Source organism: Diaphorina citri, unplaced genomic scaffold (genome assembly GCF_000475195.1).
Source record: "Diaphorina citri unplaced genomic scaffold, Diaci psyllid genome assembly version 1.1 scaffold1479, whole genome shotgun sequence".
NCBI lineage: Eukaryota > Metazoa > Arthropoda > Insecta > Hemiptera > Psyllidae > Diaphorina > Diaphorina citri.
In genome coordinates, this window is record NW_007378905.1 from 22,322 (window position 1) to 37,947 (window position 15,626).

The 15,626-nt window shown below is 39.7% G+C and overlaps 1 protein-coding gene across 1 annotated transcript; it reads left to right on the forward strand.

Moving 5' to 3' along the window:
- The first annotated feature begins 14,453 nt into the window (after positions 1 to 14,453).
- On the forward strand, positions 14,454 to 15,407 carry LOC103516072. The gene has a single exon (XM_008481022.1). It carries the CDS (start codon positions 14,454 to 14,456, stop codon positions 15,405 to 15,407), a length of 954 nt encoding a protein of 317 aa, XP_008479244.1.
- Positions 15,408 to 15,626: the final 219 nt, after the last annotated feature.

The window sequence follows — 15,626 nt, forward strand, 5'->3', positions numbered from 1 at the left end:
AAAATTTACAATAATGTCCTCACACTCTCTCTTTTCACCTTTCTCTCTCTCTCTCTCTCCCTTCTTCTTCTTTCTTTCTCTCTCTTTCCCTCTTCTTCTTCTTCTCTCTCTCTCACCTTCTTTTTCTCTCTCTCTTTCTCTGTTCCTCTCTCGTTTTTATCGTACTTTCTGTCTCTATTTCACCACCTGTCTGCATTCATATTACCCAGACATTCTTTTTGCAAGCTACCTAACCCTGAATTTATTGTCCTCGTGTTACTGAGGTGGCCCAAAAATCCATTTTCGTTATATACCTATGCCACACTGAGAGAAAAAAAATAGTGATAGGTAGGGTGCCACAAGATAGGGTGAAAGAACTCTATTATTGAGTTACTTCCCCCAATTTGGGTTACTTCCCATTATTTAGATGGTGGCAATGCTATATCTTAGTGTCGAACTTCCCGATTTGGAGTTCCGGCACTCTAGTTTTGCTCAGTGCATTGTAAGGTACCTGTTTGGGAACAAGTACCTAGCTAAAAATGCTAAAGTGTGTAGCCTTAAAATGAGTGATTTCTTTTATCACATTTATCAATAGGCATTTGTCCGACGAGCGACGGGTTCCGGATATTCAGGAGGCCCTATGTAGGGCGCTTTTCCCCTGTGCCAACAACAAACACATTATTATTAATGGGATTTTTTTTTTTTTTTACTCTCACGAACAATATTTTAAATCCCCAGTGGACATTGTTGTCTGACCACACGACACGGGAAAAAAGTTTAATTATAAATGCAGGGATTTGCGCTTGTAAATTTCATGTTAAAAATGAAGGGAAGCGAATTTGCATGGGAGTAATCTCCTCTGACGAACCAGGTTGTGACAATATTGTCAGGTTCTCACGATAAAAATAAAACATTTAAAAAAAATGAGGTTAAAAAGAGGGTTTTTCTTCGAATTTTTATTTAGGTGTCTCTCTCGTTCTCCTCAGCCAGAAGTCGTGGAAGAAAAAGAAAGACTTCGGAAAAATTGTTCGTAATTAAGTTCATAGTTCGTACCTCTTTTTCTATTTTTTAGTATTATTATTTATTTTACGTTTAGAGGAAAACTTACCCCTAGTACACTCAAGAGCTTGAATGGAGATTCCGGAAGGCGGTGAGATCAACGATCTTCTCAACAAAAGCTCTCCTCACCCCCAGCGACCGGCCTCGCCTACATATTTATATCATACCTCGGCTGGGATTAAACCCGCGCCCTCCTGTGTACCAGGCGAATGTCTTGACCGCTACACATCGTTTATCAAAAGGAAGATAAAATACACCCGACTCCTTCCATTAGCTTTCCTTTTCCAATATCAGAATAAATAGAAAATAAATTGATATTATTCGAATACTTTGCTCCCCATTTTTCATAAGACCAACAATTCATACAACGCAACGCCAACCGTTGGAACCGTTCCCCAATATCAGAATAAATAGATTATAAATTGATATTATTCGAATACTTTGCTCCCCATTTTTCATAAGACCAACAATTCATACAACGCAACGCCAACCGTTGGAACCGTTCGTCCATTTTTCCCAATTTTTAACCCTTCGCGACACAGATTTGAGAGTAGTGGCTCAATAGAACAGTTGTACTTAGTACTCACTCAGGTAAGATTTCTATTTTTCTAAGTCAAGGAGCAGAAATCTTTTTTTTTTTCTGAGGAACTAGGGATCTTCTTCTTTTTCTTTTCCTTCTATGACTTCTAGATTCGGAGATAAATCCATTTAAAATATACCGGTAAATCTTGAACTCTGACGTCACGAAAACGGAGCTTAGAATTATAGCAGTAATCTAATGAAGCAGTTGTTTCATTGCTACGAAATAAAACAACGGTGAAACACTCGTCTTTTAAAACTAAAAAATAAGGGTAATAGAAAGTAAAAAAAGTATGATAGGTGAGGGGTGGGGGGGGGGCAAAATGTAGGATTGTTAAAGAGAGGTTTAGAAGAAGTAGGTATAAGATAGGCGAGGGAGGCAAAAAATAGGACAGGTAGACAAGAAGGGAAATTATTCTCGGAATCTGTGCGTGGGAAATGAGAAAAGAAACGAAACTGTAACAAAGGGAATCATTTATCAAAATAAATATGCTCTCTTTCCCCTCCCCCTTCTTCTTCGTCTTCGTCCTCTTCTTTTTCTTCGTATTCCTTCCTCTTCTTTGCCATTTGTCAAAAGGGAAAATCGTCTCAGTTTATACGAAAATACGTACTAGGTACTAAGGTAAAAAATCCTTAACTCTTAATTCTTAAAAATTAATATTAAAGAGGCAGAAACCTTAGAGGCAAAAGCTCTTTAAAAGAAGCATATGAGCTCTCTTGGTGTATGGAACACACCACTGCAAGCAATACGCCGTCGGCCGTGATAAGACACTATAAGACAGTCACAAAAGAGGAAGATGACGAGGGCAGAGCAAAGAGCTAATAACACAAACTCACAAGACTATTAGAGGATTACGAGCGAACAGAGTTCCCAGAAACTATTAGACAGAACAAAGATCGAAAACAAGACTATTAGAGAATTACGAGCCAACAGAGTTCCTAGAAACTAAACACAACAAAGAGCTATTAACACAAACTCACAAGACTATTAGAGAAAGAGGTTTACGAGCGAACAGAGTTCCCAGAAACTAGACAGAACAAAGAACGGAAACTCCATAAAGCTGGAAACAAAAGAGGAACGGCAACAGATGAAGATAAAAGAGAATAAGAGGGAGAGGAGGAGGAGGAGGAGTAAGAAGTCAGAAGTGGGAGGAGAAGAGGAGAAGGGAAAAGAGATATAGGAATAAAAGCGAAGAAATGAAGAGAAGGAGAAGGAGATGAAGAAAGAAGTGGAATGAAAGAAGAGAAGGGAAAAAGAGATATAGGAGGAGTTAAAGCGGTATAAAAGCGAAGAATTAAGAATAAAAGAGAACGAGAAGAAGAGGAGGAAATGGAATGAAAGAGGAGAAGGGAAGAGAGACATGGAAAGAAGGGATAGATAGAAATAAGAAGGAAAGTAATGTAAAGGAGGATAACAGACATAGGAAGAGAGAACAACGGAATAAAGTAGAAAGAAGAAGAGGAAAACACAGGGGAAGTAGAACAAAATAAGATAAAGAAGAAAAAGAGAGAGATACGGACTGAAAGAGGAAAAGGAAGAGGTAAACCAGACGGAGGAAGTGGGATAAAAGAGAAGAACCTAGGATAAAAGACAAGAGCGAAGAACTTGCAAAGCGGTGGAAAAATTGGTGAAGAGACATATAAGAAGAGATGAAGCAGGATAAAAGAAGATAATAGCCTAAAAAGACGTAAAAAAGGGGGAAATAAATAGGATAAAGGACAAGAAGAAAGAACTGCAAAGCGGGAGAACAGACATAAGAAGAGATAAAGCAGGATAACAGAACAGAAGGAACGGGATAAAGAAAGATAATAGACTAGATAGACGTAAAGAAAGGGGTAACTAGGATAAAGGACCAAGAGCAACTTGCAAAGCGGTGGAAATATGACACTCGTGAAGAGCTTATCAGATAGAAAGTCAGGTAAGTCATTCTTAACTCGAGTTAGACTAGTCGTTCTAACTGGAGGGGAAGAGAGTCGTTCCAAGGAGGGGAAGAGTGGTCGTTCTTAGTAGGGGAGAGTAAAGAGTCGTTCTTACTTGAGAGGAGAGTGGAAATTCTAAGGGAGGAGTAGTCGTTCTGAAGGGAAGAGTCATTTGTTGGAAGAGATTAAAGCGAAGATAAGTACAGCAGTAATGGCCCGAGCTCCTCTCCAAATTGAAATTAATAACACTGGAGGAGAAACTGTCGAGATAACGCAGACAAGAGATACGAGGGATGTTTATGAAAGGAGGAGGAGGAGGAGGAGAAGGTGAAAGAAAGGGAGAACGAGGAAGAATAAGAAGAAGAAGGAGAAGAAGAAGAAGAAGAATAGGAGGAAGAAGAAGAAGAAGAAGAAGAAGAAGAAGAAGAAGAAGGTGTTCTAGTAGGATGTTTATGAAAGGAGGAGGAACAGAAGAAAGAGGTGGATAAGGAGCAGAAGGAGTTTTAAAAGGAAGGTTTAGGAGAAGAAGAAGGACATGAAAGAGGAGGAGAAGAAATAGTTTTAAAAGGAGGTGGAAGAGAAGACAAGGAAAATGTGCAGTGAAGAGAAGGACGAGAAGGGTGAGAGGAAGATGATGAAGAAGAAAACAAGGAGCAAAGGAGAAAGACCAATAAGAGGCGGAGGGGAAAAAGGAGGTGGTAAGAAGGGGTTAAGAAGTGAGGGAAGAAGAGGAAATGTAATGTAATGTAAATGCAATTTCTTTGTGTTATTATGTCACAACTTTGGTGCTCACTGCAGCATTGTAGGATTTTTCCCAATACATATCTCAATAATCCTAACAACCAATATTTACCTACCATGCTGGCACCGGTCGCTTATGCGCATTTATATGTCATAGCTACTCATTTTCCTCACGAGGCTGAGTGGGCCCCGCAACAGCCAATCACGGGATCAATCATTTGCATGATACAAATTTCTTGACCCCGCCGGGAATCGAACCCGGGTCTCCCGCGTGCAAGGCGAGCGCAGTGACCACTACGCCATGGGAGCTGACGAAGAAGAGGAAAAGAATAACAGAAGGAGAAGAAGAAGAGGAGAAGAAGAAGAATAGGAGGAGAAGAAGAAGAAGAAGAAGAGGAGGAGAAGAAGAGGAAATAAAATTGCATTGTATGTACACGTTTTTGTAGAACTAGTACAGAAAAACGAGTGAGAGAGAAACAGAAGGAGAAAAAAGCAACCTGAACAAGAGAACTTGCAAAGCGGTGGAAAAATTGGTGAAGAGACATATAAGAAGAGATGAAGCAGGATAAAAGAAGATAATAGCCTAAAAAGACGTAAAAAAGGGGGAAATAAATAGGATAAAGGACAAGAAGAAAGAACTGCAAAGCGGGAGAACAGACATAAGAAGAGATAAAGCAGGATAACAGAACAGAAGGAACGGGATAAAGAAAGATAATAGACTAGATAGACGTAAAGAAAGGGGTAACTAGGATAAAGGACCAAGAGCAACTTGCAAAGCGGTGGAAATATGACACTCGTGAAGAGCTTATCAGATAGAAAGTCAGGTAAGTCATTCTTAACTCGAGTTAGACTAGTCGTTCTAACTGGAGGGGAAGAGAGTCGTTCCAAGGAGGGGAAGAGTGGTCGTTCTTAGTAGGGGAGAGTAAAGAGTCGTTCTTACTTGAGAGGAGAGTGGAAATTCTAAGGGAGGAGTAGTCGTTCTGAAGGGAAGAGTCATTTGTTGGAAGAGATTAAAGCGAAGATAAGTACAGCAGTAATGGCCCGAGCTCCTCTCCAAATTGAAATTAATAACACTGGAGGAGAAACTGTCGAGATAACGCAGACAAGAGATACGAGGGATGTTTATGAAAGGAGGAGGAGGAGGAGGAGAAGGTGAAAGAAAGGGAGAACGAGGAAGAATAAGAAGAAGAAGGAGAAGAAGAAGAAGAAGAATAGGAGGAAGAAGAAGAAGAAGAAGAAGAAGAAGAAGAAGAAGAAGAAGAAGAAGGTGTTCTAGTAGGATGTTTATGAAAGGAGGAGGAACAGAAGAAAGAGGTGGATAAGGAGCAGAAGGAGTTTTAAAAGGAAGGTTTAGGAGAAGAAGAAGGACATGAAAGAGGAGGAGAAGAAATAGTTTTAAAAGGAGGTGGAAGAGAAGACAAGGAAAATGTGCAGTGAAGAGAAGGACGAGAAGGGTGAGAGGAAGATGATGAAGAAGAAAACAAGGAGCAAAGGAGAAAGACCAATAAGAGGCGGAGGGGAAAAAGGAGGTGGTAAGAAGGGGTTAAGAAGTGAGGGAAGAAGAGGAAATGTAATGTAATGTAAATGCAATTTCTTTGTGTTATTATGTCACAACTTTGGTGCTCACTGCAGCATTGTAGGATTTTTCCCAATACATATCTCAATCCTAAACAAACAATATTTACCTACCATGCTGGCACCGGTCGCTTATGCGCATTTATATGTCATAGCTACTCATTTTCCTCACGAGGCTGAGTGGGCCCCGCAACAGCCAATCACGGGATCAATCATTTGCATGATACAAATTTCGTTGCCAAATTGACCACTTTATCTTACCACTCCAATCTCTCTCCCTCTCTCTTTATAGCTGCTAACAGTGGTTCTCAAACTTTTCATATGTTGGACATTTTAATGACACTTTCTATCAAAAGCATGCATTTAGTCAATTTGTAGTTGGTAGCAGACAATTCAATCAAAGTAGCGGAGCGCAGTCCAAACTCAAAGCACAGACACGAAAAAAACTTCGACACCGCCGGGAATCGAACCTGTGGCCTCCGGGGTGCAAGCCTAGTGTGATACCCACTCGTCCACGAAGGTTACTTTCTTTTCAAATTTCATCACTGTCATAGTTCGAGAGCTTTGGCAGATCAAACAGACAGGCTCCCTAAATTATGCGAAAGTCGTCGAGTTTAATACTCGCAATTCGATTCGTTTGTTCAATAATGAAAACCATGTTTAATGCTGATGTCCTGTAGGTTGTGTGCATAATTATTTACGAGATAAGCCGTCCATACATCAGCAGGAAAGATTAGTGTAAGCTCCATCACACAATATTTCGGCGCTCGAAGAACAAAATCGCCTACAAAGGCTGAAAACGAAAAGAACATTTTCATCATGACTGTTTATTTTACAATGAGTATAAAAAAACGTTTAATGGAGGGAACTGTAACTATTTAGGTTTTATCGTCCCGAAATCGAAGAGAGAAGGAAGACAGGATAGCAGAAAGCCAGACGTTCCGAGAACGAACCTTATTTTTTTAGGATAAATTTCGCCCCGGGCGGGGTTCGACCTAGTGCTTACAGCTTTATCCTACCTCCTCGGTTCGATAAGGTTCGTTCTCGGAACAGCTGACTTTGTTCTATTTTGTTTTGCTCTTTTTTTCACTTTTGGGACGATTATACCTTGGCTGTTACAGTTCCCTCCACCAAACCTCTAAGAAAAGGTCTTGTATTGATGGACGTGTGTTCCCTCCTAATGGAAGAGGAGGAGGAGGAGGAGGAGGAGGAAAAACAAGTGACCTACTCCAAAATTATTAGGTGATTTCGTTCCATGAACGACGACACACGTATTGTAAAGGGAAATCTAACAATAGAAGCATTGAGGTTGATAAATAACATGGCGCTGAGGGCAAGGTAACTATTTTGTATGGTGAATATTTTGTAAGGTAACTATTTTGTATGGAGAATATCAAATGAAATGTAATAAGGGTGAAACCAAACAAATTTCATGACTTACTTTGAAAATTATCTTTTCTGTATGTTCTACACTTTATTTGTAAAATGTAGTTTCTTTGTGTTATTATATCAAAACTTTGGCTCACTGCAGCATTGTAGGATTTTCCCAATATCTCAATAATCCTAAAATCCAATGTTTACCTACCATGCTGGCACCGGTCGCTATGTATCTTCCTTTCTGTTTCAGGTAATCCATAGGGACCATAGGTATATCTATTACAACTAACTCGAGTTGGTTGGTTCAAACATTCGACTTGGACTCGAACCATCAACCTCCAGATTCCAAGTCCACTACACCGCTGAGGTTACCTCAACTTTCTGGTACCTAAGCCAAAAGATTTATGCTGAAATCGCATGGAGTAAGTACTTAAGTAGTAAAGTACCTACACTCAAATTGTTTAAATTACCTATGTATGAGAAAGAAAAAATTAGGGGAAGATTTATTCAAAAAGAAGGGGACGAAGAAGAAGAAAAAGAAGAAGAAGGAGGAGGAGGAGGAGAAGAAGAAGAAGAAGAAGAAGAAGAAGAAGAAGAAGAAGAAGAAGAAGAAGAAGAAGGAACAGAAAAGAAGAGGAGAATAAGGCAGAGAGGCAGGAAGAAAGAAAGAGAGGAGAAATGAGGAAAAGAGAATTGAAAGAATAAAGAAGAGAGGGGTATGGGAAAAAAAGGATAGAGGAAGGAAGGAGATAAAGGAGGAAGAATAAGAGGCAAAACAGAAGCAGTGAGCAATGTGAAGGAAGGAAAGGAAAGAAGGATGGAAGGAGGAAATAGAGGGAGCAAGGAGTAAAAGAGGGGAGGAAGGAAGAAGGGGAAGGAGGAGAAAGAGGAGAAGAAGAAGGAGGTGAATAGAAGTTCATTAATCTCTCCCTCCCAACCCCTCCCCTCTGGGTGACATCTCGTATGTTATTTCAACATGGCGGATGGTGGGAGGGGGGGGGGGAAGGGGGGAGGAGTGAAGGGGAGGGTGTTTTTGAAAAAGGGGGGGTGGTGGGGGGGGGGGGGGAAGGGGGAAGGAGAGAAGGGGAGGGAGAGAATTAGGGAGGGAGAGAGAGGAGGGGATTATAATGCCTCATGTAAAGAGTGACAGTTTCATTTCAACTTTACATACCGCAACGAGAAAAAGTAGGAGGAAGAAAAAGACGAAGAAGGAGAAGAGGAGGAGAAAAGAAGAAGAGAGGAGTAAGTGGAGGAGAAGGATTGAGGGGGAAAAGGGTAATGAAGAGGAGGTGGAAAGGGGAAAAAAAGAAGAAAAGGAAAGAGAAGAAGAAGAGGAACAGAGAAAGAGAAGAATAGGGGAAATTCCTTTACTAATAATCTAATATATAAAAATGAATGTGTGTGTGTTTGTTTGTTCGAACTTTATGCCTGGCCAAACCGCTCATCCGATTGCTATCAAACTTTGTCAACTTATTGCTTGCACTCCCGTGAAGGTTATAGGCTTTTCCGGTTCGTTTTTGTTAACCCGTGAGTACACGCACATAGGGAAAAAATCTCACACGCTCGGCAAAAACGGTAGAACTTGTTCAATATTGGCCCTAACCAACCTGAACAAGACTAACATCTCTCTCTCTCTCTCTTTGATGCATATCTCTTTCTCTCTTGTCTGTGCCTAAAGGCTAAATGTATAACATTATAACATAACAGAAAATGTTCTCTCTCTCCCTCCCTTTCTCTCTCTCTCTACTAACTTGTTTTCTTCAGGTACAACCCTGAACAAGACTAACATCTCTCTCTCTCTCTCTTTGATGCATATCTCTTTCTCTCTTGTCTGTGCCTAAAGGCTACATGTATAACATTATAACATAACAGAAAATGTTCTCTCTCTCCCTCCCTTTCTCTCTCTCTCTACTAACTTGTTTTCTTCAGGTACAACACTGTAATCTGTAAATGTCAATTTCTGTAAAGCAATGGGAGAAAGAGAGAGAGAGAGAGAAAATGAAACGTACCTAACGAAAGAGGTAATAAGAGAGAGATAGAAAAGGAGAGAGAGAGAGAGAAAATGAAACGTACCTAACGAAAGAGGAAATAAGAGAGAGATAGAAAAGGAGAGAGAGAGAGAGAGAGAGAGAGAGAGAGAGAGAGAGAGAGAGAGAGAGAGAGAGAGAGAAAGAAAATGAAACGTACCTACCTAACGAAAAAGGAAATAAGAGAGAGAGAGAGAGAGATAGAAAAGTAGAGAGAGAGGGGGATGTTTGGATAAGTTTATTAAGTATGCAGCCACAAGGGATAAAAAGAGAGAGAAAGAGAGTAAAAGATCCAAAGAGATAGAAAAATAAAGAGAGAGGGAAAGAGGTAGTAAAATAAAGAGATAGAGAGAGAGAGATAGAGAGAGAGAGAGAGAGAGAGAGAGAGAGAGAGAGAGAGAGAGAGAGAAGATAGAGAGATAGAGAGAGAGAGATAGAGAGAGAGAGAGAGAGAGAGAGAGAGAGAGAGAGAGAGAGAGAGAGAGAGAGAGAGAGAGAGTAGAATACAGATAAGTAAAACAGAATAGAGAAATTCACTAAAAACCTCAACAGTTTATAGTACTCTGACGTTCAACCAATATCAAACAAGGGTATACATTTCATATCAGACTGACTTCTTTAACAAATTGGACTATAGGTACCTGCACAGATTATGCGTCGCATAATAAGCGGGACGAAATTCTCGGAATATATTATGACTACATACTTACTTACTTTACTTTCTGTGTACAGCTCGATCGTCAAATCTTGTCCATTCAGAAAAGAGCAGTCAAAACGACTGAAAACGTAGAAACATAGCGATGTTTCCTCTCCTGCGAAAAAGAGGAAAAAGAGATCAAAGGAAGGCGAAAGAGAGAGATAGAGAGAGAGAGAGAGAGAACAGAAAAGAAGAGGAGAATAAGGCAGAGAGGCAGGAAGAAAGAAAGAGAGGAGAAATGAGGAAAAGAGAATTGAAAGAATAAAGAAGAGAGGGGTATGGGAAAAAAAGGATAGAGGAAGGAAGGAGATAAAGGAGGAAGAATAAGAGGCAAAACAGAAGCAGTGAGCAATGTGAAGGAAGGAAAGGAAAGAAGGATGGAAGGAGGAAATAGAGGGAGCAAGGAGTAAAAGAGGGGAGGAAGGAAGAAGGGGAAGGAGGAGAAAGAGGAGAAGAAGAAGGAGGTGAATAGAAGTTCATTAATCTCTCCCTCCCAACCCCTCCCCTCTGGGTGACATCTCGTATGTTATTTCAACATGGCGGATGGTGGGAGGGGGGAAAGGGGGAAGGAGAGAAGGGGAGGGAGAGAGAGGAGGGGAATAACCTCATGTAAAGAGGGAGAGAGAGGAGGGGATTATAATGCCTCATGTAAAAGAGTGACAGTTTCATTTCAACTTTCACATACCGCAACGCAGAAAAAGTAGGAGAAGAAAAAGAGAAGAAGTGAGAAGAGAGAGAAAAGAAAGAAAGAGGAGTAAGTAGAAAGGATTGAGGGGGAACAAGGTAATGAAGAGGAGTGGAAAGGGGAAAAAAAGAAGAAAGAAGAGAAGAAGAAGACGGAAACAGAGAAAGAGAAGAATAGGGGAAATTCCTTTACTAATAATCATAATATATATATAAATGAATGTGGTGTGTGTTGTGTTTGTTCGAACTTTATGCCTGGCCAACACAGCTCATCCGATTGCTATCAAACTTTGTCACTTTATTCTTGCAAAACTCGCCCGTGAAGGTTATAGGCCTTTTCCGGTTCCGTTTTTGTTAACCCGTGATACACGCACATAGGGAAAAAATGCATCACACGCCTCGGGCAAAAAACGGTAGAACTTGTTCAATATTGGCCCTAACCTGTCGGGACCTAGGGTAGCTGTTAATTATATGGTTATCTAGATGTACCCACAGTCCATTGACCTATTTTCAATTCCAGTTGCCCGTGACGTGGCGGAAAGTTCGAAGCGGCAACTGAATGTGAGATTTTTTTTTCATCACGCGTGTACTGACGTAACTTTTTTTTCTCGTTTTTAAAAAAAGTTTTTCTCTTCTATTGGTTCTGTTACAAACTGTTTAGTTTAATTTAATGAGATAATTACTTTTAATAATTAATTATATTAATAATAAAAATTAATTTAAACAAAATTATATCATATTTAATTTTCGACCTCATTGGTAATATTTCTAGAGGTCGGACTTCTGTTCTAGAGGTCGGCCGTTCGAATCCGCTCAACGGTTTGTTTCAAATTCAGAAGTGTTATATTTTCTGATTTCTTTATGACTGAAAAACGTAAATAAATACCCAATTATCATCCCCTCTTTATTCGATTCGTGTACATTATTTTGCTTAGGGCTTAAGAAAATTAAAAAAATGTCAAACCAGGGGTTCGAACTGCAACTGTTTTAAAAAAAGGTTGCTGAAATTACTTTAAATATAGTTTGAATTCATAAACCAACTCAATCTATCTTAAAAATATTACATGATTCTTCAAACAGAACGAAATAGAAAGCAAAACCAGGTGTGAGATTTTTTCTCTACACGCGTGTACTGACGTTCGGATTTTTAACGCGTGTACTCACGGGTTAAGCTACGCCGAGCAAGACCACTAAATGAATGAGTGACATGAACGGCCATGCCTTAAGGATTTACTAGCAGAAATCCGAAGCGAAGCGACGGATTTCGGCTAATGGTATTCAATAATTATGTAGTACCTAATAGGTAGGTACATATAATTATGGATAATTATAAATTCCAACTACCTAGGCATCTACAGCTATGTAACAAACACTGTAAAACAAAGTTCGAACTTTGGAAAATGTAAATTTGTATGAATGCCGTGTATCTATTTAGGTATGCAATGTGCTAAACACTAATAATTAGTGGAGATGCCTCTTTTCCTTCCGTTTCAGAATACAGAAATACAGAATAATATTATTTCGGGTAAACAAATGGACATCTCTCTCTTCCTCCTCTCTCTCTCTCTCTCTCTCTCTCTCTCTCTCTCTCTCTCTCTTATTACCATGGTTTTGTATTTTGCTTGTTGAGAAATGTATGTTGTTTGTAGGTTGCCAAATTGACCACTTTATCTTACCACTCCAATCTCTCTCCCTCTCTCTTTATAGCTGCTAACAGTGGTTCTCAAACTTTTCATATGTTGGACATTTTAATGACACTTTCTATCAAAAGCATGCATTTAGTCAATTTGTAGTTGGTAGCAGACAATTCAATCAAAGTAGCGGAGCGCAGTCCAAACTCAAAGCACAGACACGAAAAAAACTTCGACACCGCCGGGAATCGAACCTGTGGCCTCCGGGGTGCAAGCCTAGTGTGATACCCACTCGTCCACGAAGGTTACTTTCTTTTCAAATTTCATCACTGTCATAGTTCGAGAGCTTTGGCAGATCAAACAGACAGGCTCCCTAAATTATGCGAAAGTCGTCGAGTTTAATACTCGCAATTCGATTCGTTTGTTCAATAATGAAAACCATGTTTAATGCTGATGTCCTGTAGGTTGTGTGCATAATTATTTACGAGATAAGCCGTCCATACATCAGCAGGAAAGATTAGTGTAAGCTCCATCACACAATATTTCGGCGCTCGAAGAACAAAATCGCCTACAAAGGCTGAAAACGAAAAGAACATTTTCATCATGACTGTTTATTTTACAATGAGTATAAAAAAACGTTTAATGGAGGGAACTGTAACTATTTAGGTTTTATCGTCCCGAAATCGAAGAGAGAAGGAAGACAGGATAGCAGAAAGCCAGACGTTCCGAGAACGAACCTTATTTTTTTAGGATAAATTTCGCCCCGGGCGGGGTTCGACCTAGTGCTTACAGCTTTATCCTACCTCCTCGGTTCGATAAGGTTCGTTCTCGGAACAGCTGACTTTGTTCTATTTTGTTTTGCTCTTTTTTTCACTTTTGGGACGATTATACCTTGGCTGTTACAGTTCCCTCCACCAAACCTCTAAGAAAAGGTCTTGTATTGATGGACGTGTGTTCCCTCCTAATGGAAGAGGAGGAGGAGGAGGAGGAGGAGGAAAAACAAGTGACCTACTCCAAAATTATTAGGTGATTTCGTTCCATGAACGACGACACACGTATTGTAAAGGGAAATCTAACAATAGAAGCATTGAGGTTGATAAATAACATGGCGCTGAGGGCAAGGTAACTATTTTGTATGGTGAATATTTTGTAAGGTAACTATTTTGTATGGAGAATATCAAATGAAATGTAATAAGGGTGAAAGCCCAAACAAATTTCATGACTTACTTGAAAATTATCTTTTTTCTGTATGTTCTACACTTTATTTGTAAAATGTAGTTTTCTTTTGTGTTATTATATCAAAACTTTGGCTCACTGCAGCATTGTAGGATTTTCCAATAGTCTCCATAATCCTAAAATCTCAATGTTACCTACCATGCTGGCACCGGTCGCTATGCGCATTTTATATTGTCATAGCTACTCATTCGATCTCACGAGGCTGAGTGGCCCGCAACAGCCAGTCACGGAATCAATCATTTGCATGATACAAATTTCTTGACCCCGCCGGGAATCGAACCCGGGTCTCCCGTGTGCAAGGCGAGCGCAGTAACCACTACGCCATGGGAGCTGACCTACACTTTGTGTTCTGACTTTTTTCTCCTTTTTTGTAAAATCGTTTAGCTGTGTCCACATATCGAGCTACATATATTGTCAAGGTGGCGTACGGTTTCAGTCGACATAGATCAAGTCGATTGACGGCGTCGACTATGTGTGAACACAAGACATTTGTGTTATATATAGAGGTACCTATTCAGTCTAGTCTTGGCAATTATCCAAGTTTGGAAGTTTGTGTACCCTTTTTAAAACTATTCGTAATCAGGTGGTAGGTACGCAAAAGTCGTTTTAAACGCAACTATAGTCTATATCTACAATATGCGTTTTTTGCTTGAACTCCCATAGTTAGTTTTTACTTTTCAATCAACAATCCGGTCGTTTTGATCGCAACTAGTCTGTAATATAGTTTATTCATACCTGGAGGACACACAGGCTTTGTCACCATTCGCTTGAACTCCCATTAGATTTCCATTCCGATGCATTCAACAGCTTTTGTTCTCGTGAACCTTTCATCCAAAAAACCCCCCAATACATACAGGAATGAAACATTGCCTTTCAATCAATAAATCCCCAATCTATCCAGGGTGTTTCAAAAACGACAAACCTCAGGAGCATGTTCCGTATGAGACTATGCCACCTGATCAAAGGCCAATGATTCCCAAGATCCCATACAATTCCAAATGTTACAATATGGTGAATGATGTGAATGATGCTCTCAAAAATACATTTGCATCTAGTGGAAATATACATCAAACTCATGGCTTCGTCTACTTTGCTGCTCTTACTGTTTGTTTCCTCTTGAACATTTCTATCGAGAATGGACCGAACACAAGATGCAATCGTAGAAATTCTATTCCACCTTGGAAATTGAGACTCGAGAGGAAGATAGATGCAATGAGAAAACATATCGGTGTCCTGACTCATTATTTTGCAAACAACTGTAATGTATCTGAAAAAGTCAAAACCAAAGTTAGAAATATCTCTAGCTATGCACGAATCAAATCATGGAAACCCGATTATTTACAGAAGCTAAGAATATATTTGGAAGAGCTACAACAGAAAGTGAAAGCACTTGGATTTCGTATTCGCAAGTACAACAAGCGAACCCAAAGATACCATCAAAACAAAATGTTCAATTCAAATCAGAAAAAGTTTTACCGGTCTCTGTCTGAACCACAACAACCGTCAACACAGACTTCTGCCCCTAATGAAGGAGATGTGTTCAACTACTGGAACAATATTTGGGGAATCGAGCAGCAACATAATCAGAATGCAACATGGATAAGAGAGGAAACCAATAGATTTCAAAACATAACACCCATGCTCAACACGATCATTACTCTATCTGATGTTCAACGTGCAGTTCGTTATATTCAGAATTGGAAAAGTCCAGGACCAGATAAAATTCAGAACTATTGGTTCAAGTATTTTACGAACGTACATCCAGTTCTTGCTACTCAATTTCAAGAATGTTTACGAACTCCTGATAGGCTGCCGAAATATTTTACCGAAGGAGTAACATATACGCTTCCCAAATCGTTGGTCAACAAGGTTATTCATAAATACACATGGGAATTCTTTTGAGAAAGAAGATAATCAGTCAGGAAGTAATAATGTGCAATCTGAAAAACTGACATTCAAACGAGGCATATACCAGGGAGTATAAGCACGTATCTCAAGATACTAGAGTTGGAGACTAAGTACCTGGTAGGTAATTTTGGTATAAATTTGAATTTTTTTATAATTTTTTTAAAAAGCTTTCGCCCCCCCCCTGATTTGTCTCCACGCCCCCCCAGTTTGAGA